Source organism: Bos grunniens, chromosome 28 (assembly GCF_055505025.1).
Source record: "Bos grunniens cultivar Pamir isolate PY7600 chromosome 28, Bosgru_T2T1.0, whole genome shotgun sequence".
Lineage (NCBI taxonomy): Eukaryota > Metazoa > Chordata > Mammalia > Artiodactyla > Bovidae > Bos > Bos grunniens.
Genome location: NC_141192.1, coordinates 44,922,029 through 44,943,228, shown reverse-complemented (window position 1 = coordinate 44,943,228; position 21,200 = coordinate 44,922,029). Strand labels below are relative to the sequence as shown.

The window sequence follows — 21,200 nt, the reverse complement described above, 5'->3', positions numbered from 1 at the left end:
GAGCACTGGAGTCTCATCTTCTTGGTTCATCCCCTTCTCCTTCATCCTGAGGGCTTCAGAACAGCCTTCCCTTCCTATCCTGGGGTCCGAGGCAGGAGGAGTTAGAGGGGAGCAGGATTGCAGGCTATCAGAGGAATGGGGACCACCTTGAGCAGAGCTCCCCACTGCTGTTACCCATGGAAACCAAAGTCAACCACTGAGCCAGGGCTGGAACTCAGAGATGCTTTTCCCAGTGCTATCTGCCCAGCTCACTCAGGAGCTCAGACTGAAGAAATGGAAGAAACAGGCTTAGTCCCTTTAGCAGAGGCTGCCTTGGGATCATGCTGGACACAGCCATCCTCTGACTCCTGGCCCAGCCCAAAGTCCTAAGCTCCTCTGTCGGGCTCAGTTTCCCTGCTTCCCACCACTCCTTTGGCTGCAAATGGATCTGCCCAAACCCATATCTGCTGCTGGAAATACCATTCAGGGCTGTGAGTTATAGAAGGGGCTTTTCTCTACTAATTTTTTTTTCATTTTTCACTTAAGTATTTTTAATATTAACATAGCACATGTATCTTGAAAAAAAGTTTAAAAAAAATAATGAAGTATAAAAAGCCGGAAAAAATCACCTGTCATCCCCTCTACAGAAAGCATCATGGTGATTTATCACTTTGAGCGAGTTGCTTTGATCCTTTGCCCTTCATTTTCCCCTGGTCCAGTGGGTCCCTGCGGACACATGGCACATTAGTGCTGGGCTTCAGGGCTCCAGGCAGCTCTGCCTCCCAGTTGGTGCCCTGTCATCCTTGGCAGTTTTCATACCCAGTGCATTTTTAGGCCCTGGGGAAAAAAAATAACAGCTTTAAAATAAGGCAACAGAATTTGGGGCAGAATTTCTTAAGCCTGTGTGTGAGATTTGAGCTGCATTTCAGGGGTGGCCAAAGCCAGGCTTGTGCAGTGAGAGATGTTGAATTCTATTTTTAGGGAATATGACAGGCTGAGTTCTTGGAACAACACTCCTGTGGAAAACAACTAAAAAGTCAGATCAAGTATTTTGAACATCTTACAGGCACTGAAGAGCTGACAAGGAAGTAAAAAATTAGTCCAGAATCTGATGGGAGCCAGCAAGGCCAGTGATTCTAGAAAGAGCTCTTGCCCCAAGAATGTTTGCTTATCTCATTTACTTTGCATTTGAGGGCTAAAAGTTTTGCAAAACTTGGTACCTCCCTCATAAAGCTGGGACCCTGAAGCCTACACCATGGGTAAGCATGATGGAGTAAGCCAGGAGTAAGCCCTGCCCATATGGAACTCAAGGATCTGAAAAGCCAGGGGCCTTAGTGCTGAGTGCCTGCTAGTGGCATGGGGTGCAGATTCCTGGGAAACTGTAAAATCAGGCTGAGCTGTCTCATATATTTGCAGCCCATGTCATCTACGGGGGCCAAGAGACCTATGGATTTAGTTTCACATCATCTCAGATTAGTAGTATCCTAGGCGATCCCTGGCAGAAGCAAACACAATCCTTTCCGAAGACAATCATCTTTGTTCTGGGTTTCTTCAGAGACATTGAACACAGTACTGTCAAGTACACACAGGAAAGGGTAATATGAGTAAGAACCAAAACGGTAGGTAACAGACCCAGACTCCAAGACTTCAGCCACTAGAACTGGTAGATTCACACGCTTGCTCTGTTAAAGAAGTAAGAGGCAAGGTAACAAATATCCACAGGAAGCAGAAAACTATAAACATATGACTTAGTGAATTTGAAAAGTAGTAAAATAATTTTTAAAATTTTCTAAAAGTTCTATGGCTGATTCATGATGACGTATGGCAGAAGCCAACACAATATTATAAAGCAAGTGTCATTTAATCAAAAATATATACATTTAAAAATTTTTTTCTGAAAGTTAAAAATTCAATACTAGAAATTTAAAACTGAACAAAAGGATTTAATAATAGATTAAGTAAGTGAGAAGCAGATTGAAAGATCAATTAGAGGAAATTATCCTATGTAACTAAGATGTAATTCAGATATACATCCTAAAAAGAAAAATGCAAAAAAAAATTAATATAGAAAGTGTCAGAATTTCTGACATTCTATATTTTGCTTGCAATTGTTCCTTTTGATTAAAATATACATAAAATGAAATGGACAGATCTTAATCATACAGTCACTGTATTTGACCTTGGTAATCCCAACCTGTATCAAGATATAGAACATTTCCATTATTCCAAAAAATCCCCTCATACCACTTTTCAATGTCCATGCCACTCCCAGAGGCAACCATTGCTCTGATATTTTGCTATAGCATAGACTAGCTTTACCTATTCTAGAATATTATATGAATGGAATATCACTGTATATATTTGTTGTGCAGTTGCTAAGTTATGTTCAACAGTACATATGTTTCTGTGTAAATTTCTTTTGCACTTAGGAAAAAGAAACCCATTCATGTTGTTACATGCATCTATAGTCTGTTCCTCTTTATTGCCAAATAATATTCCAAGATACAGCTGTACATGATTGTTTATCCATATGTCTATTGATGGACACCTGGTCTATTTTCAGATTGTATTACTATGAATAAGTTGCTATTAGCATTCTTGTGTAAGTCCTTTGGTGACTATATTTTTAATCTTACTGGGTAAATTCTTAGGAGTAGCACTATCAGGTATTAGAGCAGGTGTATGTTTAGTACTCTTGCCTGGCAAATCCCATGGACGGAGGAGCCTGGTGGGTCCATGGTGTCGCTGAGGGTCGGGCACAACTGAGCGACTTCACTTTCACTTTTCACTTTCATGTATTGGAGAAGGAAATAGCAACCCACTCCAGTGTTCTTGCCTGGAGAATCCCAGGGACAGGGAGCCTGGTGGGCTGCCGTCTATGGGGCTGCACAGAGTCGGACACAACTGACGTGACTTAGCAGCAGCAGCAGCAGTATGTTTAGTTTTATAGGAAACTACCAAATGTTCCCCAAAATGGCTGCACCAGTTTACAATTCCCAGAGTATGAATTCCAGTTGCTCCACATACTTGACAAAATTTTAGTGCCAATCTTTTTCATTTTAACCACATGATGAGTATATAGTAGTATCTGATTGCTCTTTTATTTTGCATCTATCCGATGACTAAAAACATTGGGCACTTTTTCATATGCTTATCATTTTTTTCAATTGTGGTAAAAACATATAACATTAAATTTAGCATTTTAAATGTCTGTAAGTGTACAGTTCTGCACATTATGTACATTCACATTGTTGTCTAACCATCACCACCATTCATCCACAGAAACTTTTCATCTCCCCAAGCTGAAATTCTGTTTTTAAATGATAAATTCTATTAAATGATAATTCTCCATTCCCCTCTTCCCAGAACCTGACAGTCACCATTCTACATTCTATGAGTTTGACTCCTCTAGGGGCATCCTATAAGCAGAATAGTACAATATTTGTTCTTTTGTGACTGGCTTACTTCTCTTAGCATAATGTCTTCAGGCTCATCCATGCTGTAGGGTCAGAATCTCCTTCCCTTTTAAGAGTAAATAATATTCCATTGTACATATACACCACACTTCGTTTACCTAACCCTCTGTTAACGGACACGGGCCACTTCTACCTTTTGCCTATTGGGAATAATGCTGCAATGAATATGGGTGTGTGAATAGCTCTGGATCCCTGACTTTTATTTCTTTGGAGTATATATTCAGAAGTAGAATTGCCATGTCTGATGGTAATTCTAACATTAATTTTTTTAGAAGTTGCCACAACATTTCCCATAGTGGCCATACCATTTTACATTATCATTAGCAATGCATGAGAATTCTAATTTCTCCATATTCTTGCCAGTACTTGTTATTTTGTTCTATTTGTTACAATAGCCATTGTAATAGCATGATTATATGCTTATTTTATCCATTTATGTTCTCTTGTGAAGTGTCTGTTAAAAATATTTTGCCCACTTTATTGCATTTTAGTCTTTGTTATTGAATTTTAGATTTTTATATAGCCTGGACACCGATCCTTTGTCAGATACATGTTTTGTCAGTGTGTGGTTTGAATGTTCATTTTCTTAGTGGTGTTATTTGATGAATAACTATTTTAATTTTGGTGAAGCCCAATCTGTCAATTCTTCAGAATGAGAGGAGAGAAAAAATGGAATTGAGGCAATATTTGAAGAAACAGGCTGACAATTTCCCAAACCTGTTGAAAGACAGGAATCCACATATTCAAAAGCTCAAGATAAGTAAAAAGAAACCTACCTTTAGGTACAACATAGAGAAACTGCAGAATATCAAAGACAAAGAGAAAAAAAAATTAAGCTGGAATGTGGGGCAAGGGAAATGCAGATTCCCTCAAAGAAGGTCTAGACTAACTGCTGACTTTTCACCAAAATGATGGCACTTGGAGGGCAGAGAAATGTCATCTTCATTACAACAAAGAAACAACCATTATCCTGAAATTCTATATTAGGGGAAAAGTGTCTTTTAAAAATGAGGGAGAAATAAGAACATAAGTAAACAAGCAAACAAAAACTGAAAGATTTTGCAACCACTTTATCATGAAAGGAAATTCCAAAGACTGTGCTTCAGTCATAAGCAAAATAATCTCCCTTGGGAGGGACCCATAGGAAGAAGAAATGAGTAGAAAAAATTAATGATATACAAGGGAACCTCAACTCTGTAAAACAATCGCAGTCTTTGAGAAGGTTAAAACCATGACTGATGTGTGATAAATAATCATACCTAGGGGTTTATAAAGACAGAATACAATATGTGACAAATCGGAAGGAAAGCAAACAGATGAACTAGCAGCCCTCAAAGTGTCCCTGTGTGGCTTCCCTGGTAGCTCAGCTGGTAAAGAATCCACCTTCAATCAAGGAGACTCTGGTTCGATTCCTAAGTTAGGAAGATCCCCTGGAAAGGGGATAGGTTATCCAGTCCAGTATTCTTGGGCTTCCCTGGTGGCTCAGCTGGGAAAGAATCTGCCTGCGATACGGGACATCTTGGTCCAATCCCCAGGTTGGGAAGATCTGCTGGAGAAGGGAATGGCTACTCACTCCAGAATTCTGTCCTAGAAAATTCCATGGACTATTCCATGGGGTTGCAAAGAGTCATACATGACTGAGCAACTTTCCCACCATCACAAAGAGGGTAAAAATATTGATTAATTTTAGATTTTTAACAGGGTGGGCTAATGTAAAATGATAGCTTTAATCCTAAATATGCCAGTAATCACGTTAAATAAAATGAACAAAATGTCTCAATTAAAAGACAAAATTGTCAGGCTAGAAACACTATTCAACCTTATGCTATTTACAAGAAATATATACAAAATATAAGGGTAATAAAATAAAATATAAGGGTACATCAAAATTGAAAATGAATAGTTTAAAAAAAGAAAATAATAAAGTCAGGAGTTACAAAAGTCTTTGCTACTTTGACTAATCTATAAACTTAATTTATAAACTGTTTATAAACTTGGGCAAGTCACTGAGTCTTGAGACCTTACTGTTATCATTTATAAAAGCAGAATAATAATCCCTATCCTAGCTACCTTAAAAGATAAAATGAGCTAATGTGTTTTAAAGTTCTTCATGCAGCACCAGATACAATATTAACATAAGCGATGCATAGACTAATAGGATGAAATGTTAATGGTAACCTCTTCTATAGTGGGTTAAATTGTTGCCCCTATTGTGGGCTGAACTGTGTCATCACCACCCCAAATTCATATGCTGAAGTCCTAACTCCCAGGATCTCAGAATGTGACTGTATTTGGAGAAAGGGTATTTTATTTTTTTCAGAATGTTATATTATGAGGAAGTATGGACACCCCCCTGGCGAGACGGAAGAGGCTTCCGGAAGCCAAGGAGAGAGACCTCAAAAGGAGAAAACTCAGCTTAGATTTGGGGTTCTAGCACTCAGAACTCTGGGGAAAACATAATAATTCCTATTGTTTTAAGCCACCTAGTTTGTGGTAACTTGTTACAGGAACTTAGTACAGGTCTTGTAAAGGAAATTAGGAAGGATGGGGTGGACAAGGATCCAGGGGGTACTGTGGCCCCCTTGGCTCATGATGTAGAGTGACCACTACTCCCGAGGCCAGCTCCTTTGGTTCAGTGACCAGAACTCTCTACATGGGAATAATGCTTAGGAAACCCCAGTGACTGTCATGTGAAAGGCAATCCTGGTTCCACAGGCACCTCTGAGAACTACAACATCACTTTTGCACATTTCACAGTCTTTCTTTCATGTGGTCACCACCCCCAGAAACTGTTTAGTATCAGTGCTACTGAACTGCAGTCTAATGCTCATCATCGAAAGCTAATATTTCAGAGGCAAGTGTTAGTAGAAAGAAAAGCTTGCTTTATTCTGGAGGCCTGCGACCTGCAGAGAAAGCACACTCATATCCAAAGGCCAATCCCCCCGCCAATCAGATGGCAAGAGCTTTGAAAGGGAGCTTCAGGGATGCACAGGCAGAGGGAGAGGTTATTAGGTTGGTGCAAAAGCAATTGCAGCTTTGGACCTTGAAGTTTAAATCATTACAACTAGGCTCAAACACATCTTTATTAATCAAAACCATTATAATCAGCACATTTTTTCCAACAAGAAACGTTTGTTTATTCCTGTAGCATAAAAACCTGAGCCTTGGGATCCGATGCACTCTTGGAAAGCATTTTCTGCCTCCTTCTGGTTGTGGAAGTGTTTGCCCTGCAAAAAGGTTCTGAGCTGCTTGAAGACATAGTAGTTGGCTGGCGAGAAGTCAAGTGAATATGGCAGATGAGGCAGAACTTCGTAGCCCAATTTGTTCAACTTTTGAAGCATTGTTTGTGGAATGTATGGTTGGGTGTTATTGTGGAAAAGAATTGGGCCCTTTCTGTTGAACAATGCTGGCTGCAGGCATTGCGGTTTTCAGTGCAGCTCATTGATTTCCTGAGCAAACTTCTCAGGTGTGATGGTTTCGCCGGAATTCAGAAAGCTGTAGTGGGTCAGATCAGCAGTAGTGGGCCAGCTGATCCACCACGGATACTGGTCTGCTGATCCAGTGTCACAGTGGGTCAGCTCTAGTGGATCAGCAGATAACCGAATAGTGATTATGATTGCTTTTATGGTGCTAAAAGGGTCTGGCTTTGGGAAGTGCTTTGAAGCTTCTTCTCGGTCCAATCACTGAGCTAGTCATTGCCGGTTGTCATATAAAATCCACTTGTCATTGCACGTCACAATCCAATTGAGAAATGGTTCATTGTTGTTGTGAGGGATAAGAGAAGATGACACTTCAAAATGATGATTTTTTTGATTTATAGTCATCTCATGAGGCATCCACTTATTGAACTTTTTCACCTTTCCAATTTGCTTCAAATGCCAAATGACCAAATGGTCAACGTTGAGTTCTTCGGCACCTCCTCATGTAGTTGTAAGAGGATCAGCTTCAACAATGGCTCTCAACTGTTGTTTGTCAACTTCCAATGGCTGGCCATTGTGCTCATCTTCAAGGCTCTCATCTCCTTTGCAAAACTTCTTGAACTACCAATGCACTGTACATTTGTTAGCAGTTCCTGGGCCAAACACACTGCTGATGTTGCAAGTTGTCTCTCCTGCTTTATGACCCATTTTGAACTCAAATAAGAAAATCACTCAAATTTTCTTTTTGTCTAACATCATTTCCATAGTCTAAAATACATATAAAATAAAAGAAAGTAGTAAGTCATTAGCAAAAAACATAGAGCAAGAAATGCACATTAAAATGGTATGTAACATAACTACATTTATTTAAGGATGTATTCCAATATTAGATAGCAAATTTCAACAATGCCAAACTGCAATTACTTTTGCACCAATCTAATACATGCAGAAACAGCACAACAGGGTCTGATGGTCATCTTGAAATCAGTCATGCAGTGGTCTGATCAATGTCATCTTGATTGTTTTCAGTACAGTTCATCTTTGGTTCCAGGGTCAATTTGTACCCATTACTTGGAATTGTGGCAGCTGTGTCATGGCCACAGTCTGGTCATCATGTAGTTAACTTCTTCCACCTGCTGGGAGTTTCAGTATCTATAAGACAGCTCACAGAACATGGCTCAGACTATTACCTATAATCCTTAAGGAGGATCTAAAGTCTTTGACTTTGTTTAATGATTCCAGACAAACATCTATTTCTGCTTTATTGACTAAAGCCTTTGACTGTGAGGATCACAATAAACTGTGGAAAATTCTGAAAGAGATGAGAATACCAGACCACCTGATCTGCCTCTTGAGAAACCTATATGCAGGTCAGGAAGCAACAGTTCGAACTGGACATGGAACAACAGACTGGTTCCAAATAGAGAAAGGAGTATGTCAAGGCTGTATATTGTAACCCTGCTTATTTAACTTATATGCAGAGTACATCATGAGGAACGCTGGGCTGGAAGAAGCACAAGCTGGAATCAAGATTGCTGGGAGAAATATCAATAACCTCAGATATGCAGATGACACCACCCTTATGGGCACAAAGTGAAGAGGAACTAAGAAGCCTCTTGATGAAAGTGAAAGAGGAGAGTGAAAAAGTTGGCTTAAAGCTTAACATGCAGAAAACTGAGATCATGGCATCTGGTCCCATCACTTCATGGGAACTAGATGGGGAAACAGTGGAAACAGTGCCAGACTTTATTTTGGGGGGCTCCAAAATCACTGCAGATGGTGATTGCAGCTATGAAATTAAAAGACGCTTACTCCTTGGAAGGAAAGTTATGACCAACCTAGATAGCATATTCAAAAGCAGAGACATTACTTTGCCAACAAAGGTCCACCTAGTCAGGCTATGGTTTTTCCAGTGATCATATATGGATGTGAGAGTTGGACTGTGAAGAAAGCTGAGTGCTGAAGAACTGATGCTTTTGAACTGTGCTGTTGGATAAAACTCTTGAGAGTCCCTTGGACTGCAAGGAGATCCAACCAGTCCATTCTAAAGGAGATCAGTCCTGGGTGTTCTTTGGAAGGAATGATGCTAAAGCTGAAACTCCAGTACTTTGGCCACCTCATGCGAAGCGTTGACTCATTGGAAAAGACTCTGATGCTGGGAGAGATTGGGGGCAGGAGAAGAAAGGGATGACAGTGGATGAGATGGCTGGATGGCATCACTGACTCAATGGACATGAATTTGAATGAACTCCGGGAGTTGGTGATGGACAGGGAGGCCTGGCGTCCTGCAATTCATGGGGTCGCAAAGAGTCAGACATGACTGAGCGATTGAACTGAACTGAATGATTATCATTATACCATCCTGTTTGACTACCTTTTTGCTTCTGCAATTTCTCACTTCTCTTATTAAATTTGTTCTTTGGCTGAAGTTTTTTCTACAGACAAGAGGCAGGCAGATAACATGTGGTGGAGAGGGCGGTGTCTGTTCTAGGAAGACTCCATAGGGTCCTGCTGTGTTTCATCAGGATAAGCCATTAAGAAACTTACAAGCAGAGGCAGGGTCAAGCAAGAGGCTCAGGACTCTGCACCCAGCAACAGAACCACCCTTAATGAGGGGCCGTTGCTGCTCATTCATGTTGGCTAACCTCCAGCTGCTTTTGCCACCCTATGCCAATTCCAGAAGTTGCAGCCCTGGGTCTGCTTGGAGGAGTGGCTCTGATTGTAGGTGACAAGGATGCAAGTGGATCCAGAGCCCTGGGAATCACCATGCTGCCCACCTCACCAGAGTGCCAGCAAAGCAAATCTTTTCAGCTTCTCTCTGAGCTGCAGCCCAGACACAGAGCTTGTGGAAACTCCCCAAATGAATGGTGACATATCAACAGTGCTAAAGGGGATAACTTCCAAGGACAGTACCAGGCAGGGAGAAAGTAGAAATGACAAATGAGGCAAGACAGAAAAGGAGAAAAGCATGCAGGTGGGCTGGCCACATGAGTGCCCTCAGAGGCAGGGCTGGTCTATGGCCTGAGCCCTCTCTGCCTTCTGTCCTCAGGGCAGAGGTACTGCTGGATGAGAGGTAGCCGTACTCTATGTCCTTCTCCAGTACAATGAGGGATGTTTTCCCACAAGAATCTATATTTGGAACCATCCAGCCTGTCAGAGGACAATGCTGTGTGGGAGGGAAGCCAGCCTGGTGGTGGTGAGAGCAAAGCAGTCAGAAGTCCACAGCATCCAGTGGTCATGCTCCAGGGTAGCCTCCCTGTTTCCTGCCAGCTCCTCCAACAAGTCTTATGGTGATCCAAGTCAAGGCATCGGTGCCCGGTGATGGCGGGGTAGTGACAGCAAACTCCCAGGAGGGAATCACATCTTAGCAGGAGGGAACCACACCTTGCACATAGTAGATGGTCAATAAAATATTTCATGAATCCCCTTATGGGTTCTGTCATATCTGGGAACAATTCAGGAATTAATGCATCTAGGAGGTACCCTGACAGCCCATGGTCTACTTATATTAATAACTTCCAATGGTTTAAGTTATAAAGCCTAGGTGTACTCCAATCCCAGATTCTTCTATTTTTTCCCACTCAGTCTAATCCTTCTTTTTCAATCCTGACATATCCTCTCTTCTCATTTTCTTCTTTGTCTCTTGTTTGTTCAACTGAGCACCAGTAAACTAGATTTGGTGTGAATAAAAATTGTGGCAATTTATTTTGATAGAGGAAAATAACTGCAGTTAGATCCCTGATAAGACTTACCAAGTCTAAGGAGACACACCATAAGTGATCATCAGAAAGTTTTTTTGTTGTTTTCAATTCTCTCACAGGTCCAAAAATTGGAGCTCTGAGATGGCTTCTCAGTGGGAAATCAGCCATAACACTATTCCCTCTGGTGTGAGTACACTGTTGCCACACAGCGGCTTCTCACTTCTTCCTTCTGCAAACACACTTAGTGCTGCTGGAAATAGTTATTTCTCTCCTCTCCCAGCACAGAGATGTGTATGTGTTCTATACACAGTAGGCATGTGCATTTTATATGTATAGTGTTATACATATATATAGATGTTTAGTGGGTAAGTTGTGTCTGACTCTTTCTGGGGCCCCACGGGACTGTAGCCTGCCAGGTGACTCTGTCCATAAGATTTTCCAGGCAAGAATATTGGAGTGGGTTATCATTTCCTTCTCCAGGGGATCTTTTTCTTGACCCAGGACTCTAACCTTTGCCTCCTGAATTACAGGCAAATTCTTTACTCCTGAGCCACAAGGGAAGCCTATTCCACCCAGGGAATATATATAAAGTATTTACTACACCACACCAAAAATCTTCTCTCAGGTCTAATATAAGTAACACAATTTACCGAATAACTACAATCACAAACTACTTGAGAGAAGGAAAGATACAGAACACTAATGAAATATGTGATGCTTATTTCTTTTTAAAGACATACCAGAAAAGGAAAGGTCATTTGGCACACTTCCAGTGAAACCACACAATTTCTAAATTTTGTACGTGCTTTTAGGAGAAGAAAACTGTCAAAGATGAGGCAGGAGGAAAACTTCTGTCAGTAGCTTGATGATTATGAACACAGGAGAAATGTGTCATTACTGTCTTAAATTTCTTAGTAAAATTCTAATTAAGAGACCTGGGTTTTGGCTTTTAAAAAAAGACTTAAACTGCCAGTTAGCTTACTCATGTAATTCTCATATTTTTCAGTAAAAGATGGGTTCCTCTGAAAGACTAGAATTTAGACCATTTTTTTAAACCTTTGTCCACCCCGGGTAGATAGATAGTTTTCAATGGATTTGGTATCATATACTTGTTTTATTAAAATCCTAAGTTCTACTGAATGACTGGTTCTTTTGATATCTGGGTTTGGCAGTATTCCTACCTTGGAAGCTTCAATGATTCCTGAAGCTTCTCATTGGGCCATAACAGGAGAGAATAAATGTGGCAAGGTGGCATATGATATAGCTGTATTGTTGATTCTTATAAACATATTTCTGAATGAGTGTATTACCTTCCTTGAGTCAGAATCTATTTCATTTAGGAAACACTTTTCCCAGGAATTTTGACTGCAGCCTACCAGGATCCTCCATCCATGGGATTTTCCAGGCAAGAGTACTGGAGTGGGTTGCCATTGCCTTCTCCCAGGAAACATTAGACTACTTTAAAATGTATAGATGTCCTGCTCTCTCAGAAATACAAACTGTTCCTTTGTGTTGTGCCTTTCGGACTTTGCAGGAGTGGAGTAGGGTTGCTTCCTCTTCGTTGCTGACCCCTGCTCAGCACTGTCTCCGCTTCCTTCCCTGAAGGCATTTCCTCGCTGGCCCGCCCCCCGCGCCTGTCCCCGCTGAGGCCGCGCTGTCCTTTTGGAGCCTCCACTTGGTCCTTTCTCGCCTCCTCCCACCTCTGGGCGCGGCTCCTTCCCCTCCCCACTCTGGAAAGGGCGCTTCGTCACCCAGACGAAGCAAAGGCCTTCCCGAGAAGTGGTTATCTTCACTTAACAAAGGAGAACTGGTTCCTCAAATGCAGAACGCACACTTTTCAGTTTAGATCTCAGATTGAGGAGGGAACCGGGCTTCAGTAAGGCCACGCCCCCGCGGGTGGAGCGGGAGCGCGCTTTGCTCTCGGGACCCCAGGCCAGCACCACGGTCAGCGCCCTGCCTGAGGCGCGCCCTGGCCACCCGAGCGCCGCCCCGGCGCCTCCGGCAGATAGCCCTGCACAGGGGACACGCCAGAGGTCAAGTCGGGCCACGGCGCAGGTGCCAGTCTGAGGAATAGATCTGAGCCAGAGGCGAGGGCCGTGAGCTGCGGAAGACCTAACTCACGGCCTTGTAAGGCCTGCACTCATTTAGAGTATTGTGAAAAGTGACGGAGGAAGACGGAGTCCCTTTTACTCCCCTATCCCCACAGCTCCCCGCCCCCGCAAAGAAACACAGCAGACAACTTTACGCAGCAAAACAGAACGGCTGAGTTTAATGCTTCAAGTTTTCCATTTCCTTCCACAGGGCTTCGTTTTAAAAATAACAAAATGAGGTAAACAATGTATGTACACATTATAAACAGTGTGTCAGTTTGCTGCAGCGGCAACGCTGATGGTTGGAGAGCAGCTGCTGCGCGGTGGCTCGAGGTCAGCCGCCTGCGCCGCGAGCAGATTCGTCGTCCTGGGGAGAAGTCGCGGCTGTCGGAGAGGCGTCTAGAAGCATTTGCGGTGGACGATGGAGGGGCCGGCCTCGTCGTACTCCTGCTTGGTGATCCACATCTGCTGGAAGGTGGACAGCGAAGCCAGGATGGAGCCACCGATCCACACGGAATACTTGCGCTCAGGTGGGGCGATGATCTGTAAGACAGTAGGGACCTGTCAGGTGCGCGGTCGCGGCCGGGGAGCCCCTCACAGGAAGGGGCTTGGGGGAGGGCGCCACCCACCTTGATCTTCATGGTGCTGGGGGCCAGGGCGGTGATCTCCTTCTGCATGCGGTCGGCGATGCCCGGGTACATGGTGGTGCCCCCAGACATGACGTTGTTGGCGTACAGGTCCTTCCTGATGTCGATGTCGCACTTCATGATGCTGTTGTAGGTGGTCTCATGGATGCCCGCCGATTCCATGCCTGGGGGCCACGGAGGGGAGCGTGAGACAGAGGGCGGGAGGCCCGGGGGGCCCGCGGGGCTGGCACGGGCCGGATGGCGGGTGCCCGGGGCTCACCGATGAACGAGGGCTGGAAGAGCGTCTCCGGGCAGCGGAAGCGCTCGTTGCCGATGGTGATGACCTGACCGTCGGGCAACTCGTAGCTCTTCTCCAGGGAGGAGGAGGAGGCGGCGGTGGCCATTTCGTTCTCAAAGTCCAAGGCCACGTAGCACAGCTTCTCTTTGATGTCGCGCACGATCTCGCGCTCGGCTGCGGGGAGCGGGGCGGGAGAGGAGCCCTCAGCGCGGGGTCCCGGGGACAGCGCACAGTCTGCCGGCCCGCCCGCCTGGGGAGCCCGGGGCGCCGCGCACCTGTGGTCACGAAGGAGTAGCCACGCTCGGTGAGGATCTTCATCAGGTAGTCGGTGAGATCGCGGCCAGCCAGGTCCAGACGCATGATGGCGTGCGGCAGCGCGTAGCCCTCATAGATGGGCACATTGTGGGTGACGCCGTCGCCGGAGTCGAGCACAATACCTGCGCGAGGGTAGGGTCGGGGATGAGCGGCTGGGCTCTGCTAGGCGCTCGGGGAAGGGGCAAGGCTCTCCGGAAGAGGGGGCGGGGGCTTCTGGGCTCTCACCGGTGGTACGGCCGGAGGCGTAGAGGGACAGCACGGCCTGGATGGCCACGTACATGGCCGGAACGTTGAAGGTCTCAAACATGATCTGGGTCATCTTCTCGCGGTTAGCCTTGGGGTTGAGGGGGGCCTCGGTGAGCAGGGTGGGGTGCTCCTCGGGGGCCACGCGGAGCTCGTTGTAGAAGGTGTGGTGCCAGATCTTCTCCATGTCGTCCCAGTTGGTGATGATGCCGTGCTCAATGGGGTACTTGAGAGTCAGGATACCCCTCTTGCTCTGCGCCTCGTCGCCCACGTAGGAATCTTTCTGCCCCATGCCCACCATGACGCCCTGCGGAGCGGATATACCAAGCTCTCATTACCGAGGTTCCCAGTGGAGCGGGGCTAGGCCGCGTAGGGACCCGGCCCGGCTCCCTCCGGGAACTGGCAGCCTGACCTGGTGACGAGGGCGGCCCACGATGGACGGGAACACGGCCCTAGGGGCGTCGTCGCCGGCGAAGCCGGCTTTCACCAGGCCAGAGCCATTGTCGCACACGAGGGCGGTGGTCTCGTCTTCGTCACACATGGTATCTGGTTTCTGCAAGGACAGGAATGCCATGGAGACGCTCAGTGTTTCAGGCAAGAGGCCCCGGTGGCTGGAGCGCCCTCCCTCCCCGGGGACCTATGGACACCTCCAGCCTCCAGCCCGCAGCCCGGCGCCATCCTGCGGGGGAAGCAATCAAAGCCGCGCGGGCGGAGCTTCGCTGCTGCGAGCTCTACTGCGAGGAGACCACAGAGAGCGTTTCTCCATCTGGGAACTCAGGACACACGGACCCGAGAGTTCTCTGCCTTCGCTGCAGGCACCGCCCTCTCCGCCCTCCCTGGCATCGCATGGGGGTCAAGGTCCGCGAACCCTGATTTCTGGGCCACTGTGAGGGTGGAAGGAGACGCCGTGGAAAGGGCTTGGGCACTCCACCAGGACACGAATGGCTTATTTTGGACCTCCATGGCACTTCAGACTCACAGCCGAAGCGCCCTTGGAACTGATGGCGAGCCAGGGGAAATTGTCCCTTCTACTGTCCTTTGGTTCTGTTGGGAAGGAACTGCCCTGGGGAGGACTAAAGCAAAACCTTTCATCTACCTCGGCACGCACGAAGTGTCAAGGAGAGCTGCCCCAAAGGGCTGGGAATAAATTTGGAGATCTTTCCAAAGGACCCGGCTTCCTGTCTCTTCTTTAAAGCACACGTGACTCTGGGGCCAGAGGCGCGGCTCACAGGACGCGGGGCTGGGGCTGATGCAGTGAGTGGCCGCGCTCTACCTGGAGTTCTCCAGGCTGCCGCAGTGGGACACGTCCTTCTGTCCCCACCCCGCCCCTGCCTACCTGGGCGGGTGGCTACACCTGCGGCTCTCCGGCTCCGGTCCCGGTCACCGTGGGAAGGAAGCGAGACTTCTCTCGGCGCTGTCCGCTGCGGTGGCCGCTCGTCCCCCTGCTCAGGTTTTATATAGCCCTCGGGCGCTCCCCTCGCGCCGCCCCGCAGGAATGTCGCTCCCCTTCTCGAGCCATATTTGGGTGTTGGGCACTAGAGCCCCCTCCCCCGACCAGTTCAAGGCCTGGGTCCCCGCCCGGGTCCCCTGCGCTGACCAAAGAAGGAGAGGCCTGGCCTGAGCCCAGGTAACGCGGGCCGGGCCGTATATGGAGTGTCTGCCCGCTGGTCGGCCCCTCCCGACCCCGCCCAGTTGCCTGGCGGAGGGGCTGGGGTGCGGCGAGGGTCACCGAGTGTTCGGGGTGCGCCAGTGAGCCTGCGCCCGGGCTGCACCTGTCCGCAGCCGCCCCGCCCCCGGCCATTCGGTGTTCTCCGAGCCTCGGGAAGGTGCGCCCACATTTCACCTCTTCTTCGGGTTCTTTACCCCTACCCCCCACCTCCAACTCCTTAAGTGTGACTCCACCGAGGAGGACTCTATATCCTGGTGGCGGGGCCAAGAGGACCGGAGATGGAGTCACTCCCGGAGTCCCGGGCAGGGAGGCAGGCGATCCCTCCCCCCAGACTCCCAGCGAACTCGGTCTCACCCCCAGCCCCGAGCTCCCCAATCCAGAGGGCTGACACCGTCGGCCCCCACCCCCACCGGAGAGGGTCACCGGCGGCCGGCGGGCGCGCAGCTGTCGCGAGGACAACTGTGGAGAGTCCGGGGAGGAGGCGCTGGGCTCCCGGCACAGGCCCCGCAGCGGCTCTCGCAGCCTCTGGCACTGAGCCAGGACACCCAGAGCTGCCCGTCTCGGGGACGTGTTGTGGGCTCGGGAGCTCATGAAGGGAGTGAAGTTGAGTGACTAACTGGCCGGCTCTGGAGTATGGCAGGCCGAGCTGAGCACCCTACTCCCGCATCCTTGGCGGGGCTCACCGACTTCCCAGTCCTGGGGAGGAAAGGCAAGTGTCATAGCCCTAGGGTGGGAACTGAGAGGTGCTCTTACTAGATGAAGCCTCAACCGTCTCTCCTCCCTGTAAAGAGGACAAGGGCATCGCGCTCTAGGATGGGCAAAACCTTTCCCTTCTGCAAAGGCTGAACAAACTCATCGTTATATTTAGAGGGTGATGCCCAGCCAAGGCCAGCTGATTCCCAATCCACCTTGGAGAGTCACCGTCCACCAGAGTCTGCAGAGCGGTTCTATTTATACCGCTGATACACGGGGATCTGTCTTTCTGATTTTCTAGAAGGATTTGGATCTACTTATGGTAAAGGTGGAGTAGGGGTCAGAGGAGGTTATTAAGTTGGTGCTTCTCACTGTTTTTTCCCCTGAGGGGAACAGTTCTAACCTTGCTGTGGAAGGTACAAGGAGGAACAGTTTTCTGCAATGAACTCAGGGACATGCTTTAACGGGTGCATCAGTGATGTGGTGTGAGCCAGAATGGAACCACTCATTTTTCTGATGTGCTCAAGTGTTCCCAGAATAGGAACTCGGTGGTGGAACTCAGCAACTGGGACAGGTGTGGGTCCTCGAAGAGGGATATAAAAGCACATACAAAACCCTCCTCCCCAGCTGCACACTACTGCTGCTGCTGCTGCTGCCAAGTCGCTTCAGTCGTGTCCGTCTCTTTGCGACCCCATAGACGGCAGCCCACCAGGCTCTCCTGTCCCTGGGATTCTCCAGGCAAGAACACTGGAGTGGGTTGCTATTTCCTTCTCCAATGCATGAAAGTGAAAAGTGAAAGTGAAGTCGCTCAGTCGTGTCCAACTCTTAGCAACCCCATGGACTGCAGCCCACCAGGCTCCTCTGTCCATGGGATTCTCCAGGCAAGAGTACTGGAGTGGGTTGCCATTGCCTTCTCCGGCACACTACTGCAGACCTTCCTAAAAAATGACCAAAGTCAATTACAAACTAGGGAGTTAGTATGGGGCCTCTCTAATGTGTATAAAGCCACTGTGCCTTCATATTCAGCTTTTTAAATTAGAGAATGAATGAATACTGGAGAGAACTACATTTCAACACCTTGTGTTCTGCTGTGGCAGTGTGACATGGAGACACTAGGGGAAAACAATGTGGCGAATGCACTCTGTATACAGTGTAAGGGGAATAGCTTCAATTTTGGTCTTGAAGGTAGAAGTATGTCATTTACTGAATACCTAAGAACTTGTTGACATCTTAAAGGGGAAGGAGGTTGTATTTTTCAAAACTCTTGCTCAGTGCAACTCTTCTCAGTGCAAGTTTTTGTAAGCTCAGGATCTATTAGATTCAAACACACACGCAAAGCTATGAATCAGGCTTTTGTAAGCTCAGGGTCTGTTAGATTTGAACACACATGAAAAGCTATGAATCAAGCACTCACAAGCTAGCAGAGACCTGATGGTACAGCAAACCCTGGGGAGGTGGGCCCTAAGAACACCAGTTGGCATGTCTGTTCTCTGCCCCAGGTCAGGCTGGTTGAAATAGTCCTGGAGGGCCACTCTGGGGTGGTTGAACTCTCATTGGCTCAGGAATGGTCCGAGGAGCAGGTGGAAGGCAGTCTCCATACATGTACGCTCTGGGGATCAACCCAGTGCCTTGCGTCTGAGTAAGCGGGTCACTGACTGCACAGCCTTTTGAGAGTGACCCTGGAAAGGTCAGCCATGCAAGCTATGCTCAGAGGAGAACTCCTGCTTCCAGGTTTGCAGGGGCAGCTGCAGCTCGATCATCTGACAGGCCCATCTGCCACAGCTCAGCCCATGTGCTCCCCCCCATCCCCTCAGCCACATCCCTCACCTCCTCCCGTTTGTGGATCCCAGCCTTGTGCTGTCGGTTTCTGACCTGTTTAGACATGAACTTTTAAAATGCTTATGTTTCATATTGTTCCGTTAATCCTGTTACTATCTGGAGGTACGTGAGACATGTACTAGTTACACTAGCTTTAAACATAAGAAAACCAAGGTCCAAAGAGCCAGACATGTCCTGGGTACCATACTGCTTGGGACACACAGGGGCTTGGAAGACTCTCCCTTCCCTAGGAGTGGTTGGGCTACCTTCTGTATCTCTCTAAACTTGTCCAACACTTGGTATGTTCTGGAACTTAACAGATCCTCAAGGGATCTTCTCCAATGAAGGGCCAAAGACATCTTGAAGTCATGGCCTCACATGCGGCCATCCTCTGTCATCTCAAAAAAAAAAAAAAAATAGTGAGGGGGGGCTGCCTGGCAACACAGTCAGAAACAGTCCAGTGACCAAGTGGGTAAAGGAAAAAACCCAAATTCGCTGTCCTCCTAAGCCACACATCTAAAAATGTGCAGTCAACTGTGGCAATCAGGAAGAGAGGACTTCGATCTTCTACTGGTTTTCTCAGCCTGAGACTTGCTCTGCTTTGTCATCTCTAAGGGACTAAAGACTCCACTGGAGCCATTCCTCCCCCTTCCCTCTACTGCATCTCCCCTTGCCATTTCCACACATCAGCTGTAGTAAATCAGTTAAAAGATTGCCCTTCAGTAAAGCTCATTTGAGTGTACCTGTCCCTCTGATAGGCTATGTGACCTGGGGCAGGTGGCTTCCAGAGGCAATCAGCCTTCTTAACTGAGGATGCCACCTACTCTTTAAGACTGAAGGTTGAAACTAGGTAAGTGCATGGAATACACACAAAAACAATGGTACACTATCTTCTAAAAGGGTTTGGAGGTGGTGAGAGGGATGAGGTGGTAAGGGTGAGCAAAAGACACTAAAAACTATTACAACTGCTCACTGAGCACTTAGACAGGAAAAGTCAATGTGTTTTATGCACAAAGATTTTTGTAGAGATTTATTCCAGTATTTATTTAATGTGGTAAAAAATAAATAAACCAACCCAACCCAAGACCGATAACCCAAGTGTTTTAAGACTGTTGAGAAGAGACAGAATCTGTTAAATAAATTAATACAGCCATACGGTAAAGTGTCAGGCAGTCATTAAAAAAACACGTATCTTGAGGAATATTGAAGACATCCATTCTTGAAGGGGGAAAGGTTAGTTCTTAGGAGGTTACAAGAATCTCAGACATTACAGTGATTTGTGGCTCCACAGGCTGTGGTCCATAAATAAGACACACAATATACTTGTGGCATGAGTTTTCATGGAGGTGGGGGCGAAGGGAACAGTGACTGAAGAAAATTGTCCTAAAAAGTCTCCTAAGGAGGAATGATAATGAAAAAGAAGGTTGAGAAATACTGGACTAAAGATACATACAAGTGCTCATAGTCAGTCAGTTTAGTCACTCAGTGTCTAAAAAGTGTCTGACTCTTTGCAACCCCATGGACCAAAGCACGCCAGGCCTCCCTGTCCATCACCAACTCCCGGAGTTTACTCAAACTCATCTCCATGGAGTCGGTGATGGCATCCAACCATCTCATCCTCTGTCACCCCTTTCTTCTCCCGCCTTCAATCTTTCCCAGCATCAGGGTCTTTCCAAATGAGTCAGCTCTTCGCATCAGGTGGCCAAAGTATTGGAGTTTCAGCTTCAGCATCAGTCCTTCCAGTGAATATTTAGGACTGATTTCCTTTAGGATGGACTGGTTGGATCTCCTTGCAGTCCAAGGGACTCTCAAGAGTTTTCTCCAGTACCACAGTTCAAAAGTATCAATTCTTTGGTGCTCTGCTTTCTTTACAGTCCAACTCTCACATCCATACATGACTACTGGAAAAACCATAGCCTTGATGAGATGGACCTTTGTTGGCAAAGTAATGTCTCTGCTTTTTAATATGCTGTCTAGGTTGCTCATAATACCTCACATCAAAATACATAGGTTATAAGATGTGATACATGCACAATTTAGGCTATATTTCAAAATGGTAACTGAAGTTATTTCTGGCTAGTGGGATTACAGGGGTTTATTTTCCTCCATATATTTTTGAGAGGTTTCACATTTCCTACAGTATTTTTTGACTTATAGAATTATATAAGATTCTGTGTGAAAAATACACTTTGGTATTCAATGAGTTAAGTTTACATAGGAATATAGACAGTTGTTTTCTCTAGGATTCCTTGAATAAACTGTCCAGGAAAAGGTAGGTGGACTGCACTGATACTTCTGTAGTTATCAAATATGCCCACGCATGGCGAGAGGCTAAGGTCATCAAGTGTGGCTCTCCTCCAGGTCTAGTTACGTGGAGGACTGTGCCACACACCCTGACTCCCCCAGAGAGTCCCCCAGTACTTAGGGGGTGATGGACGCTTCAAGAAAAGTAGGATTCAGACCTCAAAGATAAAAAGAAGCAAAATTCAATTTCTAAAAAATTTTCTTCAAAAACAAGATGCCAAAACAAAGGGCATCAGTATCAGTCGCCTTCTACCTCACCAAGAATTCCAGCATGTCTCTTGCTGTGATTCTCAAATTCTGTCTTAATCCTTGACACATTCACAAATCCCTAAAACAGGAGAATACACAAGGCCCACTCCTCACAATCAAATCCACAACCTTATTGTTTGACTGGGGCCAAAAGCTGTGACTTTCTGAGTAGTGTTCAAAGACAGGAGCAAAGAAAACCTTTCCCAAGTCAGAACTGTTTCTGTCTCCTTAATAAACATGCTCACCTTTATAGTACCTTTATAATTTATCAACTACCCAGTTTGTAAAAGAATCAGTTATTTTTTGATGAAGACTATGTT

At 46.5% G+C, this 21,200-nt stretch overlaps 1 protein-coding gene across 1 annotated transcript; it reads right to left on the bottom strand.

Annotated features, from left to right (window-relative positions):
- Positions 1-12,815: 12,815 nt before the first annotated feature.
- ACTA1 (actin alpha 1, skeletal muscle) lies at positions 12,816-15,575 on the bottom strand. The gene is made up of 7 exons (XM_086381672.1): positions 15,484-15,575; positions 14,560-14,700; positions 14,130-14,454; positions 13,865-14,026; positions 13,572-13,763; positions 13,295-13,476; positions 12,816-13,208 (listed from the first exon to the last, which is right to left on the bottom strand). Exons 2-7 carry the CDS (start codon positions 14,686-14,688, stop codon positions 13,065-13,067), a joined length of 1,134 nt encoding a protein of 377 aa, XP_086237798.1. The 5' UTR covers positions 14,689-14,700; positions 15,484-15,575; the 3' UTR covers positions 12,816-13,064.
- Positions 15,576-21,200: the final 5,625 nt, after the last annotated feature.

What these genes read in the sequence shown, in the direction of transcription:
- ACTA1 (XM_086381672.1), bottom strand. Translation starts at nt 14,688, where the DNA reads ATGTGTGACGAAGACGAGACCACCGCCCTCGTGTGCGACAATGGCTCT. An exon ending in TGGGCCGCCCTCGTCACCAG is followed by an intron (nt 14,455 to 14,559) that starts GTCAGGCTGCCA and finishes TCCGCTCCGCAG; the next exon opens with GGCGTCATGGTGGGCATGGG. An exon ending in CTACTCCTTCGTGACCACAG is followed by an intron (nt 13,764 to 13,864) that starts GTGCGCGGCGCC and finishes CGCTCCCCGCAG; the next exon opens with CCGAGCGCGAGATCGTGCGC.